At 33.9% G+C, this 22,320-nt stretch overlaps 1 protein-coding gene across 5 annotated transcripts; it reads left to right on the forward strand.

Annotated features, from left to right (window-relative positions):
* The first annotated feature begins 484 nt into the window (after positions 1 to 484).
* Positions 485 to 19,670, forward strand: LOC110669113 (actin-related protein 2/3 complex subunit 2A). 5 transcript variants are annotated; one of them, XM_021830609.2, is made up of 10 exons: positions 490 to 962; positions 1,057 to 1,123; positions 1,234 to 1,441; positions 1,904 to 2,073; positions 2,272 to 2,349; positions 2,593 to 2,725; positions 2,807 to 2,898; positions 17,003 to 17,059; positions 19,176 to 19,247; positions 19,325 to 19,670. In XM_021830609.2, the coding sequence occupies exons 1-10, from the start codon at positions 859 to 861 to the stop codon at positions 19,358 to 19,360; spliced, it is 1,017 nt and encodes a 338-aa protein (XP_021686301.2). In that variant the 5' UTR covers positions 490 to 858; the 3' UTR covers positions 19,361 to 19,670. The 5 variants fall into 5 exon arrangements, with proteins under 5 accessions (XP_021686303.2, XP_057985987.1, XP_021686301.2 ...); XM_021830612.2 differs by having other exon boundaries at positions 493 to 948; XM_021830610.2 differs by having other exon boundaries at positions 493 to 920.
* The last annotated feature ends 2,650 nt before the right edge of the window (positions 19,671 to 22,320 follow it).

A 22,320-nucleotide genomic window follows, 5' to 3' on the forward strand; every position in this document is an offset into this window, starting at 1 on the left:
GGCGCAAAGAATATTGTATTCTTTTTACTTCACTGGATGTTTTTCACTATGTTTTTTCCTAATAAGATTTTAATGAGACATATTTTTTGTAAAATGGACATCCAAGAGTGAGTATTATAAATCTATATTTATTTATGATTTGTATTTCTCATGAATCTATTTATCTTCTGTGTAAATTTATTTAATAGACTATTTAATATTATATATCTTTGGTATAATTTATATGCTATAAATAGAGTTTCTTTAATGCTATACTATAGTGATAATCATTTCCTAAATTCATCTGCCATTCATATGATAAATTCTATCTATTCTCTCTTTATGTTTTTTTTTTTAAATTTTTGACTACTGTTATTTTTATAATAATATAATTAATTTTAATATTTAAATATATGCCCTTTAAATAATAAAAATATTTTTGTAATCTTATATTTTACTTGCCTCACCTTACATTTTTCTACGTTACCTTATTTTTAAAAAGTCTAACCTTACCTTCTCACTTCCACCCAAACATAGCCAATCAGATTGATCGGCTGATTTGAGAATGCATGATTATACAAGTCCAAAAAGAAAAAAAATAAGGGGCATAGGTGGTGGGGATCGAAAGTGAAAGAAAGAAGAATCTCAAATCTCCTCCTGAACACGACACTCTTGACTCTGAGGAATTTTACCCAAAAAAAAAAAAATTCCCACAAACCGTCATATCTTTAGCTCTCTCTCCAAATTGTTGTAGAAAATTTGAATTTGAAACTTAGGTGAGAGAGACCAGAGACAAATTTGATCCATATATATGCTGCATTTGCATTTTGAAGCATAGAGAAGAGAAGCCCAGAAAACGAACCCACCAAATTGAATTCGATGATTTTGTTGCAGCCTCATTCCAGATTTCTCCTTCAAACCTTGTTGAATCGGGTTCAGAAGTGCGTCCTTCAAACTTTGTTGAATCGGGTTCATATTTCTTTGTAATTTTTGTTTCTCTTTCTATCTTAAATCTTGAAACTGGAACAAATGAGAATGTGAAATCGTATTCAATTCATTGTTTTGTTGGATTTTCAGTCTCGAGAAGGCAGTTGAGCTTGATTACCACTGGGTTGAGTTCGATGATGTTCGCTACCATGTTCAGGTTTTTCTTTGATACTGAATCGAAGTTTATTTACCTTTCTTTTCCATATATTTCTTTCATATGTGAATTATATGTAGATTACGTCTAAACTTGTATAACCTTATCTGTAGGTGTCGATGAAGAACCCAAATGTCCTGCTATTATCTGTCTCATTACCCATCCCTCCTCCGGAGACTGTTTTCTTGGGTGGACTTCCTTTTGGAGCCATAGAAGCTATAAAGGCTTCTTATGGTGTGATTGTGCAGATTCTTGATCCCCCAAGGGATGGCTTTAATCTCACTTTGAAACTCAATTTGTCAAAACTTCCTCCAGATGAAGGTTCTACGAGTTCTTTTTCTAAGGTCATTATGAGCTTGCCATGTATATGCCAGAAACACGTTGGGTCTGTTTGTTGGACATTTGGTTTTTGGTTCGAGAACAAACATAAATCTAACTCAAGGGATTAGCTTTTGGTGGTGGGACCTTTAAGGACTATTGCTCTTAGGCTTCTTTACAAGCTTCATATGTTCAACCATGTCATTAAACTTACTTGTCAATTTTAATGCAAGTTAATACTCTCAGAATTTGAGTGCTCATTTTTGTTGAACATAGATATACTTGAGGCACTGACTATGAAGCCATTGAATTATCCCTTTGATTGTGCAGGATTTAATATGTTCTATAGTAGTGGCATATAATTTTTGATGATTCATGTATAATTTTGGATTGCATTTAAGTTTTTGTCTTTTGTATGTTTTGTCAATTGATGTGCTTCATGATGTCTTTGTGGATGCTGTGCAGAGTTCAGGCATTCTCTTTTGGTAAAGATTGCATCTGTTAGGGAAGTAGTTCTAGGTGCCCCTTTAAGATTAGTTCTAAAGCATCTTGCTACAAGGACTGTTGCTCCTGATATGGATCAGCTTCTTGCCCTTGTGCATCGGCCAAATGAGTCTTTTTTCCTTGTTCCACAGGTATAAGATAGTTGAACAATAATTTATATTCCATGGATTTATGTTGTAACTTGCACTACTTAATTTGACCTTCATGCAATTATTGCAGCAGGCAATAATTACTCTCTGCAAATGTCATATATGGCAATTGTCTTTTCTCCTCTTTCTAAATAGCTAGGCATGGCAATTAAGCTAAGAAATTGTAGTCATTTATGGCAGGCAGAAAAGGTTACTGTCGTATACCCGATGAGATTCAAGGACTCTATAGATACTTCGCTTGCAACTTCCTTCCTTCAGGTACATGTAAATCTTTTGATATTGTTTGTGGGGATTAAAAAAAATGGTCTCCTCCAGTGATAAAACTAATAATATTTTATACCAAGCATTTGCAGAGGGCCAATATGTATTGTGATTCTGGTTTAAGACTCTCTTATTAGACTCTTATCAAAATTGCTTAAAATAGATTTCTGGTATATTTTTGTCAATCCATTCTTGGTTAATTACTTGCCTTTAACATTTTGAAATTATGCTCTTATTCAGGAATTTGTGGAAGCAAGGCGTACAGCTGCACTTAATAATGCTCCTCCTTGTTTGTGGTCTCCTACTCCCCCTCAAGAATTGAAGGAAGCTCCTGCTTATGCACTCTCTGCAAATGCAGGATTTGTATCTTTTGGTAATGTCAGAAGAACCAGTAGAGTTCTTTCCTTTATTTTCATCCTCACCATGACAAATTTTAATCCAAAAAATGGTGCAGTCATTTTTCCTCGCCATGTAGAAGGCAAAAAGTTGGACCGTACAGTATGGAATTTATCGACATTTCATGCATATGTTAATTATCATGTTAAGGTAATATTCTTTCAAATAACTTCAATCCCTCAATTTTTAAAAATTTTCATATGCTAGCTTCAAAATATGAACATTCACAAAGTCCTTGTTAAAATATCATGACTAAGAAACTGTTATGCCCCCTTTTCTGCTTGAAAGTAACAAAGAAGGGTTTTGATTATCTTGTTACACTAGGACTTAAAATTGCTGGTCATAAAATGAATGAGTTAATTCGTTGCTAGTCTTGCAACACTAGCCCTCAACTTTTAATTCGTTTCTTTGATTTTTAAATCATTTTATGTTGCAGTGTGACGATCATTGGTCAAAAAGATTTGAGTGTTAAGCTGTTAACCTTGTGGCTAGTTTTAATGATCAGGAGCTAGGATTATTTGATGGTTTTGAACAAGTAGAATTGCTTCGTTGATCAGGAAATTGAATAATCTTAAATTTGTGCTTGGCAATATCTGAAAGTTGGTTAATCTTTTCTGCATGTTGGTTTTCTCTCGTGCAGTATTCTTCATCAGAATGTCTGCTCTGAGTGGACTGTTAAATCATTATAAAATGTGTGACATCCAAGTAGTTTGCATAGGTACCCATGCAGTAAAGGCTTTTAGTGATGACCTTTTGGCTAATCTTTGTAATATTTCTCTATTGTTCTCTGATCACAGCTTATACAGGCTTAATGTAAATTGAAATTACTTAGCTAGGCATGATGATGCATATTCAACCGTTGGCTAATCAAACAAGTGTTGATAATGGTATTTAATTCACTTTGATGTCGAGACTAGTCTCCATAGAATGGGAGGAATGATGCATATTGCTCCTGTTGTTCAAACTAGTCATTAACAGTCAGCTTCATTTTTTTTCCTTTCGGTATACCACTTGGTATAGTAAATAGAGCGAATGAACTTAGATCCATGATTACATGAAAAATGGTATCTTCTTCTTATTTTAAACATAAGAATATTTATCTTTCTCAATTATTCTTATTTTTTAAGCCAACCAAATTTCTATTTCTATTATCTTTATTTCCAACATTTTCCCTTCGTTGAAGTCATTGAACAAGCCCGAATAGACGCAGAAGATCTTTTCAAGGTCTAGGTGGATATCATTATCCAGAAGGAGATTGACTATGATGAGGCGCTCAGTCTCTCGATAGTCCTTGTATTGCAATGGGAGAGGAATCATTGAAAAGGCTCTATACCTTATTTGACGATCTCCATTGGGGTAGTCAAATCCTAAGTCTTTCATGCTTTACAAAGCAAAGTGTTCAAAAGGACGGAAGATCTCGACTCTCACTCTAGCACATAAACAATTTAGTGCCTTTTGCTCTTTTTGGTCTTTTCTTTCTCTCTCTATTTATCTTCTGCCCACTCACCACTTACATTCTCTTTATCGAATCCTATGAAATCTTTCTATTTTTTCATTAGCATTATAAATAATGATCTTTCTCGCTAAGGCTTCATTTAAAGTATTTGAACAAATAGGAGTATTTAAACAGATAAAAAAGAATTCAAACAATCCTGCCTAATGGTGAATCTTTCTATCATTATAATTGAAGATAAGTGGAGTGTGCTTAGTTTACTAACAAGTGGCGGGGCATGTTTGCAATAGCATTGCATCTGTTTGCTTAGTGAAAAATTTTGTGTTGGTCAATTAAAGAATGGTTACTTTGGGTATTTTGTGAAAGTAAAGATTGAGGTTAAACTAATTCCTTTTAATTCCTTGATTAGTCTTAAGACTTACTTATTCTATGGAGAAAGGGAGAAATTGGAAAAAATAGCTTGATTATTCCCTTAATCTTGTGGGGGTATATAGCTTCAATAAAATCTGTGTTGGAAACTATACAATTGTCCTAATCAAGGAATCGCTTTATTTTAGGGATTTAATCTCCTAATTACAATCACAATATGTAGGCCTTGTTTGGTTGGGGGCAGGTGAGCTAGGGAACTTAAAGTTCCCAGGAAATACAAAATATTGACTTATTTGGTTGGGAGTAAGTGTTCATTTTCTGGGAAGTGAAATGCCATTTTTTCTCAATTTTCTAGGAAGTAAGTTGCTTACCCTAAACTAGATAACTTCTTAGGAAGCAAGTTCCCAGGAAGTGGTTCATTTGAACCAAATAAGGCCTTACTTTCCTATTCTAACACTTCCCCTTAAGTTGGAGCATGCATGTTGTATTCACGTAGCTTGTTACAAATATATTTAATCCTAGACCCCTAGAGTGATTTATTGAGAATGTCTGCTAACTTATCATTTGAATTGACAAAACTAGTAACAATATATTCTGACTCAATCTTTTGCCTAATTAAGTTATAATTAATTTCTATGTGTTTCGTCCTTTCATGAAACACAGAAATTGAAGCAATATGTAATGCCGTTTGGTTGTCGCAAATAAATTTCATTTCTTTATCACCTTCACATTTTAACTCCTGAAGAAGTTGCTTTAACCATATAAGCTCACAGGTGGCCAAGGCCATGGCTTGATACTCTGTTTTTGTACTTTACTAGCCACTACATCTTGTTTCTTACTTTTTAGGATATTATTCCTCAGATTAGAATGCATACCCCAAAGTAGACTGTTTGTTTGAAAGGGATCTTTTCTAGTCTGCATCAGAATATCCAACAATCTGTGTATATTCCCCATCCTTGACTCCTCATACAACTGACCTTATCCCAGAGACCTGAGAATACGAAATTACTGCATTTCAATGACTATAACAAGGATCTTGGAGGAACCGGCTAACCACACTTACAACAAAATTGATGTCTAGTTATGTAAACATGAGGTAATTTAACTTGCCAACAAGCCTTCGATATTGACCAAGATCTTTCAAAGGCTCCTCCTATCGAGGAACAAGTTTAACATTTGGGTTCATGGGAGTGTTAACTTGTTTGCAGCCTAGCATACTAGTTCCTTCCAGTATATCCAATGCGTACTTCCTTTGCAAAACGACAATACTATTACTAAACTGTGAAGTAGTGCCTAGGAAATATTTCAGTTTTCCCAAGTCTTTAATCTGGAAGTTACTAGTGAGATGCTGTTTGAGTTGAGTAATACGTTCACAATATCCCCGTTATGACAATGTCATCAACATACACTATCAAATAAATGCATTTGCCCTAAAAGGAATGTTGATAGAATACTAGATTATCTGCCTCACTTCAAAGCATCCCAAATTGTTGGACAATAGTATTGAACTGACAAAACCATGCTTGAGACCATAAAGAGATCGACGTAAGCAATACACTAATCTAGTCTCCCCTTGAGTAACAAACCCTGGTGGTTGCTCCACATATGCCTGGTGACATGCAAGAAGGCATTTTTTTATGTCCAACTGATAAAAAGGCCAACAATTGCCATATAGATAAGCAAGCGAATACCTGGATATAACCATTGGCAACCAATCGGGCTTTGAGGCAATCAATCTTCTCATTTAGTCCTAGTGACATTCAATTGTAGTTTTGCCTTGTGGTAATGGAACTATCTCCCAGGTACCATAGTTATGCAGTGCAATGATTTCCTCAATCATAGCTTGGCGCCAATTGGAATGAGACATTACTTCAACTACTATCTTAGGTATTGGAACAGTAGATAAATTGGAAATGAAAGCATGGTATAAAGGTGACAAGCGATGATAATTGAAGAAATTATAAATAGGATAAGGATTATGAGTGGAACGAATACCTTTCCAGAGAGCAGTAGGAAGAGTAGCATCCTACGTTAAAGGCTTAATCGGTGCAGAAGATGACATTGAAGCAGGCAACGAGTCATTGGGAGTAGTTTGTGGACCTGTATCATGAGAAGAAACATCAATTGGTTAGCAGGCATAGGATTTGAGTGAGGGCGTTTGGAGTAAACTTGTAGAGCAGGAACGGTCTTTGGAGGAGGAAGAATGGGAGTGGAAAAGCTGTGGAGATGGCATTGTGTTTAAGTGTATTTGATGAGATATGGAGATGTTTCGAAAAACGTTACATCTATTGAAATAAAGTATCTATTTGTAGTTGGACCATAACACTTATTAACCTTTTTGGTAGATTTTGGTTTAAGTTTGTATTTCTCAGATGTGAGATTATGAACAAAGCTTGTACATCCAAACACTCGTGGAGGAAGAGGAAAAGGATTTTGATATAGATAAAAGAATTGAATAAGGACTCTTATGCTATAAGACAAAAGAAGGCATTCAATTAATTAAATAATAGGCAATAAAAATAGCATTGCCCCAAAAACAAAGGGGAATATTATTATGGAGTAATGTGTGGGTTGTTTCAATTAGACGTCTATTTATGCTTAGCTACTTCATTTTGTTGAGAAGTATGAGCGTAAGAAGACTGATGAAGAATTTTCTGGGAAGACATGAATGAGGAGAAAGAAGTTGAAAAATATTTTTTGGCATTATTATTGATCAATTTCTTAATTGAGGTATCAAATTGGTTACAAATTTTAGCAAAAAAAGGTTTGAAAGATAGAAAATAAATTAGATCTATTTTTCATTATAACCAAGTGCAATGAGAGTAGTCATCAATAAAAGTAACAAAATAATGAAAACTTATATTAGAGCTAACATTAGTTGACTCCATATATCTGAATGAACAATTTCAAACATAGATCTGGCCTTATTATTGACTTGCTTTGGGAAAGAAGCATGAGTTTGTTTCCCAATTTAACAACATAGTTTGGAAAGACTTGGAATCATATTTTGTGATTTGGGGAAACTCAAGTGTGCTAGACGACTCTGAAGGAGATCAGAAGAAGTAGTAGAAGTGAAAGCAATAGGCAATGGTTTTGGATTTGGATTGGATGGTTGATACAAAACCTGTGACTCGTCTTTTTCCAATTATGTTCCTCGTACCCTAGTCCTACAAAAGAACAGAGTCAACTAATCCTAGTACATGAATAATGATTCCCTCCAATGGAAAGTTACCTACATCATTAATTAGTTCTAAATCATCCTCAAATAGGCCAAAATGCTTTTCCCTCAAGGAAGACTTCGTAGTTTTTAGACCTTTTTCAATCAATATCTTAAGCAAAGTAGGATGCGCTTTGTAAATACTCTTTTTATCAAAATTTATAGCCATATCCTTTATTTGAGTTGCTAAATCATACAATAATTTAGTACATCTTTCATAATTTTCTAAACTAAATATCTGTTCTTTAGAAGAATTTAATAATGTTATAACTTGCTTATAAAGAATACTTTGAGAAGACTTTTTGTAATAAGCTTTTTCCTTATCTTCATCATGATCAATCTCTTCATTGAATATTCCTATAGATATGAAAGAATATGATCATAATTTTGCCACACTGTAATCTATCGTACATAAACTATATTTTTGCATATTATCAAATAAGAAATTTAAAATGCCTCCTATCGCTGTACTTAGTTTAACTGTGGTTTTAATCAATCTTGAGTTCATCATAAATCGCTATTAATATATACGCTTCCATTGGTATGAAACCCTCTCTACTATTAGTAATCAACAGCCAAAGGTTTCGTTAATGACTATCTTTTGGATGGGATTGGAACACTGGATACACTGAGTCATTGCTGAATCCAACAAAACTTATGTCGATTCCTTTCACTGGGCTTGGCTTTACCTAGGATGTTCTAACAAATAAATCTTGTCTTAAGAGACTTGAGTTTGTTTAATACATTACTTAACCACATTCTCTACCTATGGTAGATTTACCTTTTTATTTATTCTAAAGATTTTTTTAGTTTACTGGGTGGATTTACCTAACTTATTAATATGTTCTAACTCTTTTGTAAATAGGCCAAAATATAAGTAATTCTTTAAGTATCTTGAGATAAAGATTAACACCTAAGTCATTGTATTGGTTACTGCTATAGCTAATGCTATAATAACTTGGTGCAATTGGTGTTAGTGGACTGATAAAGCGAGTTGGAAAGGGGTTTTATTTGTCTTTTCTGGGGAAAAAGCAAGCATCTAATTAGATCATTAAAGAGAGCTAGCTTCAGTCTCACGTAGGTAATGATGGAGTTGTCAAGTGAGAATTAATTGAGGGGAACTTATAATGTAGTTGGGTGCAAATAAGCTAGTAAAAAAAGATATGTAGAAGCCAATTATAGAGTAGCTAGAGGATGACAAAGCTGAAGGGGCACAAGACGACGAATCACGTGGTTTTGTACTTGGGGTTAGGAGCTGAAGATTGACTATTGACGGAGTGTGCTTTGATGGCTAGTGGTGGAGTACATAAACGAGTCAAATCCCGTGATTTTGTGCTGACTTGCTTTCAAGCTGTTGAGTGAAAATAAGCTGAATGTATTTTGATAGCTCTTGGTAGGGTACTAGTCTAATTAATTCTCATTAGTGTCAAGTCATGTTTCAAAACCCGTAAAATATAAAGGACCATTCGCTCTTTAGGTTGGGCCTTTTATACTCAAATTAAAGATAATTATTCAACAAAATCTAATAGATGGGGTGTCATATTCAAGGAAAAGCAAAGTTTGAACCATCTTACTCAAATAAGAATAACTTTATTACCGGTAAGTTAAAGACTTCTAAGGTGTATAAATAGAAGTTTGTTTAATTTGTATTTGGTAAAGGCCACTTAGACATTTTGAGTAGATATGGATAACGCAAACAAACTTTTAAGAAATTGAGCAAGTAATTCAACGTGTAGAGAATGCCAAGCTTTAGCAAGAGCAACCCTGGTCGGCTTTTGTAAACATCCACATGCTCTTGTTCTGAAGTAGGTGAAAATTACATGCAACAAATCCAGGATTGTATTCATGCTTTGAAAGAATGAAGTAGGGCCCTCATCCAAAAATGCTAAGCACTAATTGTGCAAGTGGTTATGCACGAGCACCAAGGAGACTAAAAGACTATTTCTAGTTTTAAAAAGTTTAAATAAGTATCTATAGATGCAAAGTAATGTGTTTTAACTTATGTTGTTATTTGTCTTTTTTTTTTTTTTTTAGTGGGATCTACTATGATGCTTATTGAAGATATACTTGTATCCTAATTAGATTGTTTTATTGCATCACTAGTAGTAGTAAATGCTTATGTATAATAGTAAGTACTTGTTTGTAAGTGCTTCAAATTAATGTGTAAGTTCAAAGGTGTAAGTTAAGTGTACTGGAAGTTATCTAAGGCGTGCCTTAGGTGCCTTTGAGGCACAAGGTGATATAGAGGAAGGGGACAATGCCTCTGATCCACTAAGGTGAGCGATCTCACTCAAGCTCACCCAAGCTAATCCAGATGCACCAGGGTGTCAGGCGAGCATAGGCTTGCCCTAGAGAGCTTAGCCATAAATGCCCAGGTGCATTTAATCTGTTCAGTTTCAAACTAAACTAAATTATAAAACCAGATTACTAAAATTTTTAAAAGTGAAAATTGAATCGAAATAATCGAGGAACAGATTCAAACTGAGCTGAACATTCGGTTCATCGATTTTGTACTGAAGCCAAAGATTGTGATCTGTGCTTTCAGGAAAAAAAAAATGATGCCATTTCTCTTTTCCCCTCCCCTGTTCTCAATGTTTCATTTAGGGGAGTGCAATCGGTAAAAATGAAAATCGAATTTCACTAAGAATTGAAATCGAACCAAACCGAATATAGAGGCAGAACCGAATCAAACTAAACAAAAAAAAAGTTGGGTCTATTCGGTTTATTGGTCTGAGCTATGCAAAATCAAAATAAGAATTTCTTTCGAAGAAAAGCTAGAAAATAAAAAATTAAGAAAAAAATTTTGGGGCACATCTAAAGCAATAATCCATAACAAATTTCAAGGAAAATTACAAAACAAAATTCTTAAAAAAAGCAAAAAACCCATAGCAACAACAATCATAATAACAATACATCAAGAAAAAGTCATAGCAACAATAATAAATCCATCCAAAGACCAAAGCAAATAATAATCAAGAAAGAAAAGATGAAGAAAAAAGGTACAGGACTCGATGGATCTGCAACGTCTAGGTCTCCATGGATCTGGGCATCTATGATCTAAACTTCACTTTTCTTGTGTCTGGGTATTTGAATCCATGCCTCCATACATCGACAACCCAACAACAGACAGGAAGAAGGCATACATGGCGTTGGCCACAAATATGCGAAATTGTAAAGAAAAGGAGCAATGGGTCCTTGTCTACGAAGAATTGACAATTGAGGAGCCAATAGCCGAGGATGTTGTGCAAAGGTGCGATGCCAGAGGGACAGAGAACGAGATTTAGAGCACAAGATCGAGAGTGAGGTTGAGAGGAAGAAGAAGAAGAAGAAGAAGAAGAAGAAGAAGATTGGGGTGAGCAGAACTTGGGCGAGATTGAGATTGGTGGGGTAGGTGAGCATATGGGAAATGGGAATTTAGATTTAGGAATTTCTAATAGATGGTGTATAGGGGAAATGGTTAACTATTGGTCTGATTTAACACCAACCCCACACACACACACACACACACACACACACATATTTGTTTTATGATTTTTTGGTTAAAAACTAAACTAAACTAAAAACCTAAATTTATTAAAATTTAAAATCAAACCGAACCAATTGAACTAGAAAACCAAACTGATTGAACCAATTGGTTCAATTTGATTTGATTTTTTGGTTCAAACCAAAAATTGCTAAGGCCTGGTCTTATCCCCAATCATAAGCCCATTAACCATTCATCCAAGCAAATTCGAGCAACAATGGACAATCAAGCAACAATTGAATGAAAATAAATTCCTAATATGGAAGAATTTTCAATTTAGTTAATCATTTTATTAAAAGAAACTGCAAATTACACTGAAAGAAGAAACAAAAGTAGATATCTCACCTACACGAGGAGGAAAAAAAAAAAAAAGGGTCTCCTCCAACAACAATTGATTGAAAATTTAGTTCTTGCCTTTCTCAAGCAAGCTTCATTCATTTGCTCTAGCACAAAAAAAGAAGAATCATAGAAGAAAAATATAAGAAGTCGAAGAAGGAATTGAAGAAGAGCAGCAGCAGCAGAAGAAGAGAGGAGGCTGCATGCAAGATTATAGAGGCGAGGGAGGGAGAACCAGAGAGGACAGTCACAGGAGGGGAGGGGCTGCTACTTACATGAATTTGAGAGGAGAGCCAGCTGGACCCTTATGCCTTTCAACTTTCACACGAATTTGAAGCACTTATGAACAATTACTTATAATACCTAAGCATTGAAGATCACTCACTAGTGCTACATGAAAGTACACAAAAAATATAGCAATTTATTTAGGATAAGTGTCTATATCTAGTAAGCATCGGAGTAGATTCCCACTAAAAAAAGATAAAGAACACCATAAATTAAAACACACTACTTTGCGTTTATAGCCACTTATTTAAACCTTTTAAAATTAAAAAGAGTCAATGGACTATTTTAGTCCTCTCGATGCCTGTGGATGACGACTTGCACAATTAGTGCTCGTTGTTCTTGGACTAGGATCTTCCTTAGTTATTTCAAAGTGCAAATACCGTCTCAAATTTGTAGTATGTGGCTTCCTCATCTTAGGATCAAAAGCAGGCGTATGCTCCATGAAGGTAGCCAGTGTTTGCTCATGTCGAAGCTTGGCCTTCATTATATGTTGAATTGCTTGCTTAATTTCTTGAAGCCTATTCGCGCTATCCATACTTATGATTTTTAAGTGGTTTGCTAAATATAGTTGAAACAAGCTTCTATTTATAGGCCTTTAACTCTATCTTATTACCATTAAATCTTTCTTATTATTAGTGATAAAGGTAGTCTTAGTGGAGAAGGATGATTCAAACTTGGTTTTTCATGAATATGGAACCTTCTCCACTAGATATTGCTAAATAATTATACTTTGATTTGAGTACGAAAGGCTCGCCCCAAAGAGCAAATAGTCCCTTGTTTTTTGTGATTATTAAAACATGGTTTAACACCGATGAGAATTTGTCAAACTAGTATTCCATCAGGAGCTATCAAAGTATGTTTCGCTAATCCTTATTGGACAGCTTGAAAGTGGGTTAATACAAAATCATGTGATCTATACTCGTTTACATACTCCATTACGAGTTGTCAAAGCATGTTTAATAAATCGTCAATCTCCAACCCCTAACTCCAAGTATAAAATTATGCAATTTGTCCTCTTTTCCTTACCCCACTAGCTTCGTCGTCCTTTGCCTACTCTATAACTAGCTTCTATGTGTCTTTTTTTAATTGGCTTATCTATACCCAACTACATCATGAACTTACCTTGGCCAATCCTCACTCGACAGCTCCATCCTTGTCTACGTGAGGTCGAAGCTAGTTTTCTTGATTGATATGGTTAGATGCTTGCTTTTTCCTCGATAAAGCCCTTGTCTAGCTTGCTTTGTCAGTCCACTAATACCATTAGTAGAGACTTCAAGACTCAATTACATTTCGTCCTATCTAAAGAGGAATCAGCATAGTAATGAGTTAGTTAAATGTTTTCAGTAAACTAAACACTCATTAAAATAAATAAAAAAGTAAGTCTACCATAGGTAAAGAGTGTGGTTAAGTGATGTGTTAAACAAACTCAAATCCCCTAAGTCAGGATTTGTTTGTTAGAACTTTGTAGGTAAAGTCAAGCCTAATAGAGAGAATCAACATAATTTTATCTAGATTCAACTTCTACTTGGTATATCAGGGATCTTAATATCATTCAATTGTTATTCGTTGATGAAACCTTTGGTTGTTGGTTAATGATAGTATGGTCTATCATAGCAATGGAAGTATATGTGTTAACAACAGTCTATGAGGGCGCACTTAAACTAAGTAGAGGGTAGGGATTAGGAGGGAGGTATTTTGAATTTCTTCTTAGATAATATTCAAAAATATAGTTTAGGTATGACAAATTATAGTTTGTTTGAATTACGTGATCTTATGTTAAAACAAAATGGGCATAGACCTAATAGGAGATTAAGACAGAACAAAGGTTGGTTGCATATGTTGTTACAAAATATGTAGCTACAGAAATTATCTAGTCACATGAGTACTCTTATATGCTCTTTCTACTATTAGAGCAACCCTTGCTAGTCTTTGAGGAATCTCCACTACTCTTTTCTCGGCTTCTCTCCTTTTGACTTTTCCATTCGAGTGGAGTTATCTTTAAAGGAGCTAATGGTATTGACAGGGTTAGGGCAGCGAGTGATTCGTTGGTCATAATTAATAAAGAAAAATTAGGACATACACTACTAGACTTTTGCCTGTGACAAAACTAAAGCTTTCATATGGCGAATGTTCTTTTCTTTACCTTCTTTTATCTAAGAAGGATAACGCATAGCAGTGGTTAGTCATTTTCTTATTAGATAAGTGCTAGTTTATGCTTTCACATTTGCATGTCGAGCTCCTTTTGTTTGTTAGGAGAATATTGCTATTAGGTAGCGAGGAGACAAATATGAACTTGAATCACCTGTAGGCCTTCTGATCCTATGGCAATGTTTTCTCTTAATTAAGCAGCTATAGTCTAGGAAGACTTTCACTAGTAGAACTAGCAATCGAGTTGTGAACCATAGGCTTTAGGATTTGAAACTTTTGGAATATCACTTATGGGAATAAGTCCCACATCAGCAGTGTACAAGAAAATTAAGGGCATATAAGTGTTGACAAAGCAAACCAAAATGGCTTAAGTCATTTTGGTGATGGGGAGCCCAATTCAACATGTAGCCTACTAGTTTGATATTCACACTATTGGGTCCATAATTCTCAACATGGTATCAGAGCAGGTCAGGGTCTGGTTTCAATTTCAGTTCAATTTCTCGGTGTTGCCATTAAATTTTAGTTTTAGTTTTCAAGTGTCAATTAAATGTCCTAGTTACCACTTGAGGGGGAGTAGAATATCATTATGAGAATAAGTTCCACATCAGTAGTGTACAAGAAAATTAAAGGACATATAAGTATTGGCAAACCAAACCAAAAGCCATTTTGGTGATAGGGATCCCAGTTTTAAGCCAAGTTCAACATATAGCCTACCAGTTTGATATTCACACAGTCACACTCCTAGGTCCAAATTCGCAATAGAAACCTTAGGATCGGCCTAGCAAGGCTACCTAGTTGAAGCAATAGCCAGAGATTAATCATTGTGTACTGAAGCAAGGGAAGGTTGATAAATAAGATAAGGGGAGGACGATTTGGCATCTCTTCTTTGTAGAATAGGTAGGGCACGACTTCTTTCAAATGTTATTTGTAATGTTGTTAAAACGAATTATATTTTTAGTTCTAATTTTTTGTTCTTTTTTTTTTTTTTTTTTCTGAAAGTTAAGTAGGGCAAAATGATCGATGTCAACTGTTCATAGGCAACAGTAGAAGGGGTTAGTGTTGATTGCTCACTCAAGTTGCACTCTGTTTCATGGTTGAGTGTAAAAAAGAATTGCTTTGGTTTAGTGACAGTCTTTTAGTGATGATGCTTCCTTTGTACGTTGTCAATAATAAGGAAGACTAGGCCAAAGCTATTTGCTTTTTGCTCACCTAATGAAAGGCATAGTAGGTAAAAAGGCTATTGGTTGCTTGACTTCCGTACCTCGAGGAGGTTGAAAACCTACTAACAACTATAGTTTCTCTTTTCTCTTGCTCCCTTCCATGCAAGTTGAAGGGATCGATCCCAATAGCCTTCACGAGGAGAGAGATTCATTCTTTATAGTCATTATGAAAACTCTTGAAGCGAAAGAGGTACTTCACTGCATGAACAAGGTCCAGGTCTTGCATTTGGTATTCCCATTGTTGACATCCCATCGAGTTAGCTAGTTAATGATGAATCGTATTTAGGAAAGAATAGCAAGCAAAGTCAAGTTCTTGCTATGAATTCCAGGTAACATTTTTTATTCCTTAAGGTCATAGGCGAAGTTGACTTCTTGCGGTAGCCTCTAGGCTATGTGACCAAAGATTTTTGTTTGAGATGCAAAGAATAGCAATCTTTAATAACCAAGGGATGAAGAAGTCTTCGCTTTCTTTCTTTTAGGCTTATGATGCGCTTTATCCAATGTTTGAAAGATAACTAGGAAGAGGCTTCCTGAAGGCATTGATTGAATTTCTATCGCTTTAACATCTTAGGAAGCAACTCGTTTGTTAGTGAGACTCCTTTCCTTTAGTTAAAGATTAGTCTATGTCTCAGGCAAAAAATCTCTTTCTATTGCAGTTGCTATTCTTTTCTTGATATATCTAATTGGTCAAGGAAGCTTTCTGATGGTATGCCTCTAGGAAGATTAAGAGGAGAGAATGATTAACAGAAATATTCATTTCCAAGGGCAACTTCCTATATGAATGAAGGCAATCATTATTTGAATATGCCAAAATAAGACGCTAAAGAAGCCAAGCATTACAGGTGCTGCTGTCAACAAGCTTTCTTTAGAATAAAGATGAATGGTATATACAATGAATCCATCCCCATTTTGAACTCCAAAATCTGTCAAAAGTCATTGCTAGGAAGATTTAGGCACTCATAGTGCTGATTTTAAGTCATGGCGAACTTGGATGATTTCGAGCCTGCCTCTTTGCTATAGTCTCACTTGCTTGACTCGATCCATCGGACAAGGAAGCTAGTGGATTCCCATTTCAAGTTGCAGCTTCTTTGGTGTTTGTAGAATTTTTTTTGTTCTCTTTTTTGATCTCAACCCGCTTATTGGTACTAAGGCTACAGTTCTCACCCTTTTATTTACGGAATGCTTTTTGAAGACTTGATCAGAGGTATGACAGAGGAAGGGCTACTCTGACGTTAGTAAGGATTCCAACTAGATGGATATACTAGGAAGGGAAGGGAGAGTGTTACTAGACTTCCAAAAAGTATATAAGCTAGTAAGGTATGGAGTTTGATATCCTTTTGTTGATTAGTGTTGGAATTGATGAAATTCCATGCTCCATTTTAAAGGGGAGTGTTATGGAAATACTATAATTATGTTTATTTATATTCCTAATTAGTAGATTCTTAATTAGTAGGTTTTATGTATTCTTATTTAATGTAGGATTTAGATTCTTAAATAGGTAGGAGTTTTAAAAAGAAAATTTATATTACTACTTTTGCAAAACTCTGTAGTATTGGGTGCATGTAGGAATGGTTTCTGGGTAATATGAGGTCCATATAAGCATTCAAGTTTCTTCTTTAGGATACTTCATGTTTTCATTCTTTGAGTCACTTTCATGTACTGGAACTCTTTTGATCTCAATTTCATTCTTTTGTTATCAATAGTGCTCAGAAGGTTTCATGCACACTCGCATGCGACGTCGTGTGGAGTCTTTGATTCAGGTAAAATGTTCATTTCTCCTATCATTTGTACTGTACTATGATTTCTGTGCTCTCTCAATTTGATGTATTTATTGTAGCCTGCCTCAACAGGAGGGGGGTAAAACAAAGAAAGATAACCAAAGGAATCTGACAGGACAAACTATTTTTCATATAAAATGAAATTTAATGCATTTTTCTTGGTAGTTTTATTATGCATTCAATCTTTAATTGCCATGTTGCTTGTAGGCTATGTAAGAATCTTTAGTTACCATGTTGCTAGCAGGCTATGTAAGATTCAAACCTCATAATAAGGCTAGTTTCTGTCAGCTATACTAAAACTGACAGCAAGACTAAGGGGGGCCTATGGTAGGGTTTTGGAAGGTGGAGTAAAACAATATTGATGCTGTTTTCCAAATTAAGAAAAAAAAGGCAACACTCGTGTAGATCACTGACATTGTAGAGTGTGTTTTTAATGGCCTTTTGTCTGTTTATTGGTGTTCACTAAGGGTCTTATGCCTATAGGTAATTCCAACTTGTACAGCCTAAAACTTGAACTTGCAACCTACATGACCATTTTCCTGTTGGTTGGTGAAGGAATTGGGTCCTGCTCGCCCAGTGGGTCAACCCGCATTCATGTCTTCATAATTTAAAAAAGAAAAAAGGAAAAGGTGTTAAAAGTGCATGCAGTTACATTCATGAAAGGAAACCAAAATGGCCAAATGGCCAAAAAGTTTTGCATTCTTCTGTGAAAATTCCTCTGAACAAACAAGATTAAGCTAACACTATTAGAATTATGTGGAATTTGTAATATTTGGTTTTTGGTCCTCCATTGATAACTCTCATACACTTTTTGTGGAGTAATTACTTTCTGCAATTCCAGGTGCATTTAGACTATGACTCTTTGATATAATTCATTATTAATATGTGATTACATTGTTGACTAGTGAAACATCTATATGGGTCCTAGGGTCAAATCCATTTGTTTAATGTTTTCTTCAGTCGGGAACCGTTGTGGGCCATCATCATATGGTCATAGCTAGGATAAAGCCATATAGATGGTGCCACTTAAGTGTATGGCCGCAGTGAATTTACTTTCTAATTGTAGGCCATTTCAGAAACTACCTTAAGAACCGCACAAGCACCGAGTATTCTCAAGCTTATGCTTATTATAGACTTGGTATATTACTATTATTCTCTTTCTTTGCATAGTTGAGTTGGTCCTGAAATTACTTCCAAGTAATCTCATTTGGTTACTTCAGAGTTCAGGGAGCCATAATACATTGGCTAATTTCTACAAATACCCACTAAGATAGCTTTCCCAGCTTAAGTATTTGACCTGGATAAGGGAACAGGTGATGACAAAGTGCACTTGCTCTGTCACACTTTAAACATCAATTGTGGCAATTGGCAATTGATGTCAAAGTTATAGGACAAGAATTTAGTCTCATTGCTGTGCCACATCGTGAAGTTGTTCTCTAGATAAAATTTAGTTGGTGATGAATTACCCCATACGCAATATTTAATGCAAGCAGTGACACTTAATAGTAGGCTTACTCGTTTGCCAAAGACTTTAGGAGCTACAGATATTGCCACTTTGGACCATGTATGTTATTTCGCATTTGGTATCCAAGTTTGAGCATGTGCTTAATAGACAATTCAACTTGGCATGCATTGAGTATAAAGGTGACATGAGATTTTATGGTCTACACCTCAATCCTGTAGCTTACAATTGTACTCATTGGATCAGACCCTCGTTTGACCTATCAAATTATTAAGTCTGCAAGTTGGGTTCATTGTTGGGTAGGATGAGGCACGCAAATAAGTAGTATGTGGCACGCAAATAAGTAGTATGTGGCAGAATTATTGGTTAAAGAATATGATACTGACCTGGCACTTTATGCATAGCTTGCCAGCTTATTGGGAAGCAACTTTAGGACAATAAACTTGCTTGATGCTGCTGATTACAGATGACTATGATCTTCTAATTTTTTTTCAATTTTTTTTTCTTATTTGTGCTTGTTAGCTCTTAGTGAAAAGTGCAAGGCTTTAGCTAATCTATGCTTCAGATAGATTTTTTTTTTTATATATATATATATGATAGGAAAAGCTGATATGACTTTACATTTGTGTGTTATAGGCATTGGATCGTGCAAAGCCTGATTTGGAGGAAAAAAAGAAATCACCAAATAGCAGATCTTTCAAACGGCTGGTATGTCATTACAATTCACGTCTTGAGAGATGACATCTTCATGATACTTGCTTTCTAATGTCTATTGTAACTTGTAGAGTCTAAAAGAAGCCAAGGCTAATTCGAAATCTTGAAGGTGGAATTTGTCTCCTCTTGTAGCTATGAAGAACTTGTTGCCACCTGTGCATGAAAGGCTGCTGCAAGTGCTTGTACTAAGTTTTTTCCAATGGAAAAACAGAAAGGGAAGATGTTCACTTGTTAACATGTAGAATTTTGGTGGCAGTTGGCTGCCTTTGAACTGCAAACTTCCAAACTTTTTAGGTCAATTTTTGTTCAATTTACCAGTCCTGTGCCTGTCTAGAACATTGCTTTAGTTTGTCCTTGGTCTTTATTATTTTCTTTAGCATGTCCATGAAATTTAACCAAATGGGTGTTGGTTGTAAAGCTTTGTTTGAAAATTGTGCTTTGTTTGAAAATTGTTTAGAATCCAGTTGTAATCTCTCGAAATGAAATTCAAAATGGAAAGTGAAAGTACTCATGCAGTGCGCTAAGACCTTGTTTGGTTCAGTTAGGGTCGGTTTTCCAGATCCGGTTCATGGGCGGAGGAGACCTTAACCGGACTGTAGGGAGCTGGTTCCTCATGTTTTCGGTCCCTAATGGTTTTAGTTATGAGCAGGCCAGTTTGGGTTGCTCCTTTTTTGATTCCGAGTTGGTCAAATTAATTATTTTTTTAAAGATAATAAAAATTCTTAATGTAAAAATTAAATGGAGTGTGTAACAAATAATTGATAAATAAAAAGCAGAAAGCCAAAATCAATCAATGGGAAGAAATCATGGAAGAAAAGATAATATATTGGGCGGATTAGTTTCACTCATGGGTTTCTCAATTTGGATGAATATGTTATAATTATCTCTCAACTTTAATTTATATTACAAAAATTTTTAAGTTTCAATTAAATATACTTTTCTGTAAAATTTTTTTATAAAAATATTCATAATAAATCATGAAATTATGATTATGTAATTTTTCTTTCAAACTTGGATAGGTAGTTTAAAATTTAAAAATTTTAATTTATCAATTTTTATTCATTTAATATATATATATTCTTAAAATAATAATAATAATAATAATAATAATATCCTTTTCACTTGTACTACTTTTCAATTCGATTTTATGTTAAAGGATTTTTATCTTATTTTATTGATATCTGAACCCTAATCGAGTGTGGATGATGCTTTTATATATGCGTATATAGTTTTTTTTTTTCTTTTTTTTTTTCATCCTTTCTTATATAATTAGCAAGATATTGTATTTAAACTTAAAACTACTAGTTTCTTTTAAATATGTTGCACGTTTTATACTCATTGTACATATTTTTAATTTAATTTTAATATATAATTTTAATTTTTTTTCATATATAATATAATATTGTAAATTGTTTATATTAAAAAAACATTAGAACAAAACGATATGATAAAAGTAACAATATAAAATAACATAATATCACATTCAATTATATATGATTTTTCAATTTATTTTACAACATTATTGCATTAGATTTATTGTCTTTAGTATACAAGTTCAATATAGTATTCAAATTATTAACATTGTGGTATGCGTAGTTTTATATAATTTTTTCAAATATAGATATTTTTATTTTTTTAAATAATATTTACATTCTAATTATATAAATTTATGTAAGTTTTAAAATAAAATTATTTAATTTATTTAATAAAAAGAAAATTTAAATTAATATTATCAATAATTTTAATAATGTTAATAGAATTTTCTTATCTGATTTTGATTACCCACTTAAATGAGTAGATATTTTTATCATTGATATTCGGTTTTGATTACATAATAATAATAATAATAATAATAATAATAATAATAATAATAATTTCCAAGATGAGAGTGAAAAAGTGCTTGTCAACTTTGAAATATTTTGACACCCTACTTATCTCATTCCACTGCAATTTTGTCAAATAAGAAGTAGATAACTTGGAGATTAACAATGCACATAATAAAAGCAACAAAAGGAGAAAAAAAATTCAGAAATCAGTATAAATAACATTCTAAGCATCGAAAAAACATAGACCTGCAACAAGAGAAAGCTAATTTCTCAATTTCTATGACAACTCGAAACAAAAGATAGTGTACAAGTTACATAAAATTCATGAAACAAGGCAATAAGTACTATTTTCCTCCCTAATTTTTTTGGGACAGGTAAAAAGTTATTCATTCAATTAATTATTAACTTATATAGTTTTTCCAAGTTAAAAAAAAGATAAGAGAAGTACCTGAAAATATTGATTATGCTCTGGCACAACATTAGCCCTTTTTAGCTCAATTACTGGATAACCAATAACATCCAAGTGAGAAATTTTGATCTGTAGTAAACCATAGGTAAGATTACATGAAAATATCCCACTTATTGTCAAATTATAAAAGAAAAAAAAAAAAACCTATGACTAAAATTAGTCTAACTCATTCATGAGGAAGAAGACATTAATCTCTTGCTTCTGCTTTATGTGAAATAGAGTTGAATCAAATAAATCTCTGACCCCTTAGGCAAAATAACCTATAATTAAAATACTGAGTCAAGACAACATTAACGTAAATCACAAGAATGCAGCTCATACATATTTAAATATAATCTAAGAGCAAATTAGGCCTATATATTCGGAAAAAAAATAAATAAATAAGCCTACATTATGAACCTGCACAATGAGTTATCATCAAAATCCTAACATCCTTTCACCAGTTAGCAACCTCCAATCATCGCAATAAATATTGAGTACAAACCATAATCTAATGCTCTGAATGTAGCTGCAAAAATACGTTCTTTATCAAACTCGAATCAAGTTGAAAGTTTAATACAAATTGAATTGCTATTGTACTCTATTAGCTTATATATTATACATCGAAGTTTAATATGCTTTGAATTTTTATTTCTTGTAAGTTATTCTAAGTAAAATTACTTATTGAATACATTCTTTAAAAAAATCATTAAACTAACAACAAAATAATAGAACTTTTTAACCAATAATAGGACTTGTATAATTTTATCCTATAATTTTAAAATATTAATAT

Source organism: Hevea brasiliensis, chromosome 11 (genome assembly GCF_030052815.1).
Source record: "Hevea brasiliensis isolate MT/VB/25A 57/8 chromosome 11, ASM3005281v1, whole genome shotgun sequence".
NCBI lineage: Eukaryota > Viridiplantae > Streptophyta > Magnoliopsida > Malpighiales > Euphorbiaceae > Hevea > Hevea brasiliensis.

Coding starts and splice junctions, on each gene's coding strand:
- LOC110669113 (XM_058130004.1), top strand. CDS start 859: ATGATTTTGTTGCAGCCTCATTCCAGATTTCTCCTTCAAACCTTGTTG. Junction 2,074..2,271: donor CTTTTTTCCTTGTTCCACAG/GTATAAGATAGT, acceptor CATTTATGGCAG/GCAGAAAAGGTTACTGTCGT. Junction 17,060..19,175: donor GTGTGGAGTCTTTGATTCAG/GTAAAATGTTCA, acceptor TGTGTGTTATAG/GCATTGGATCGTGCAAAGCC.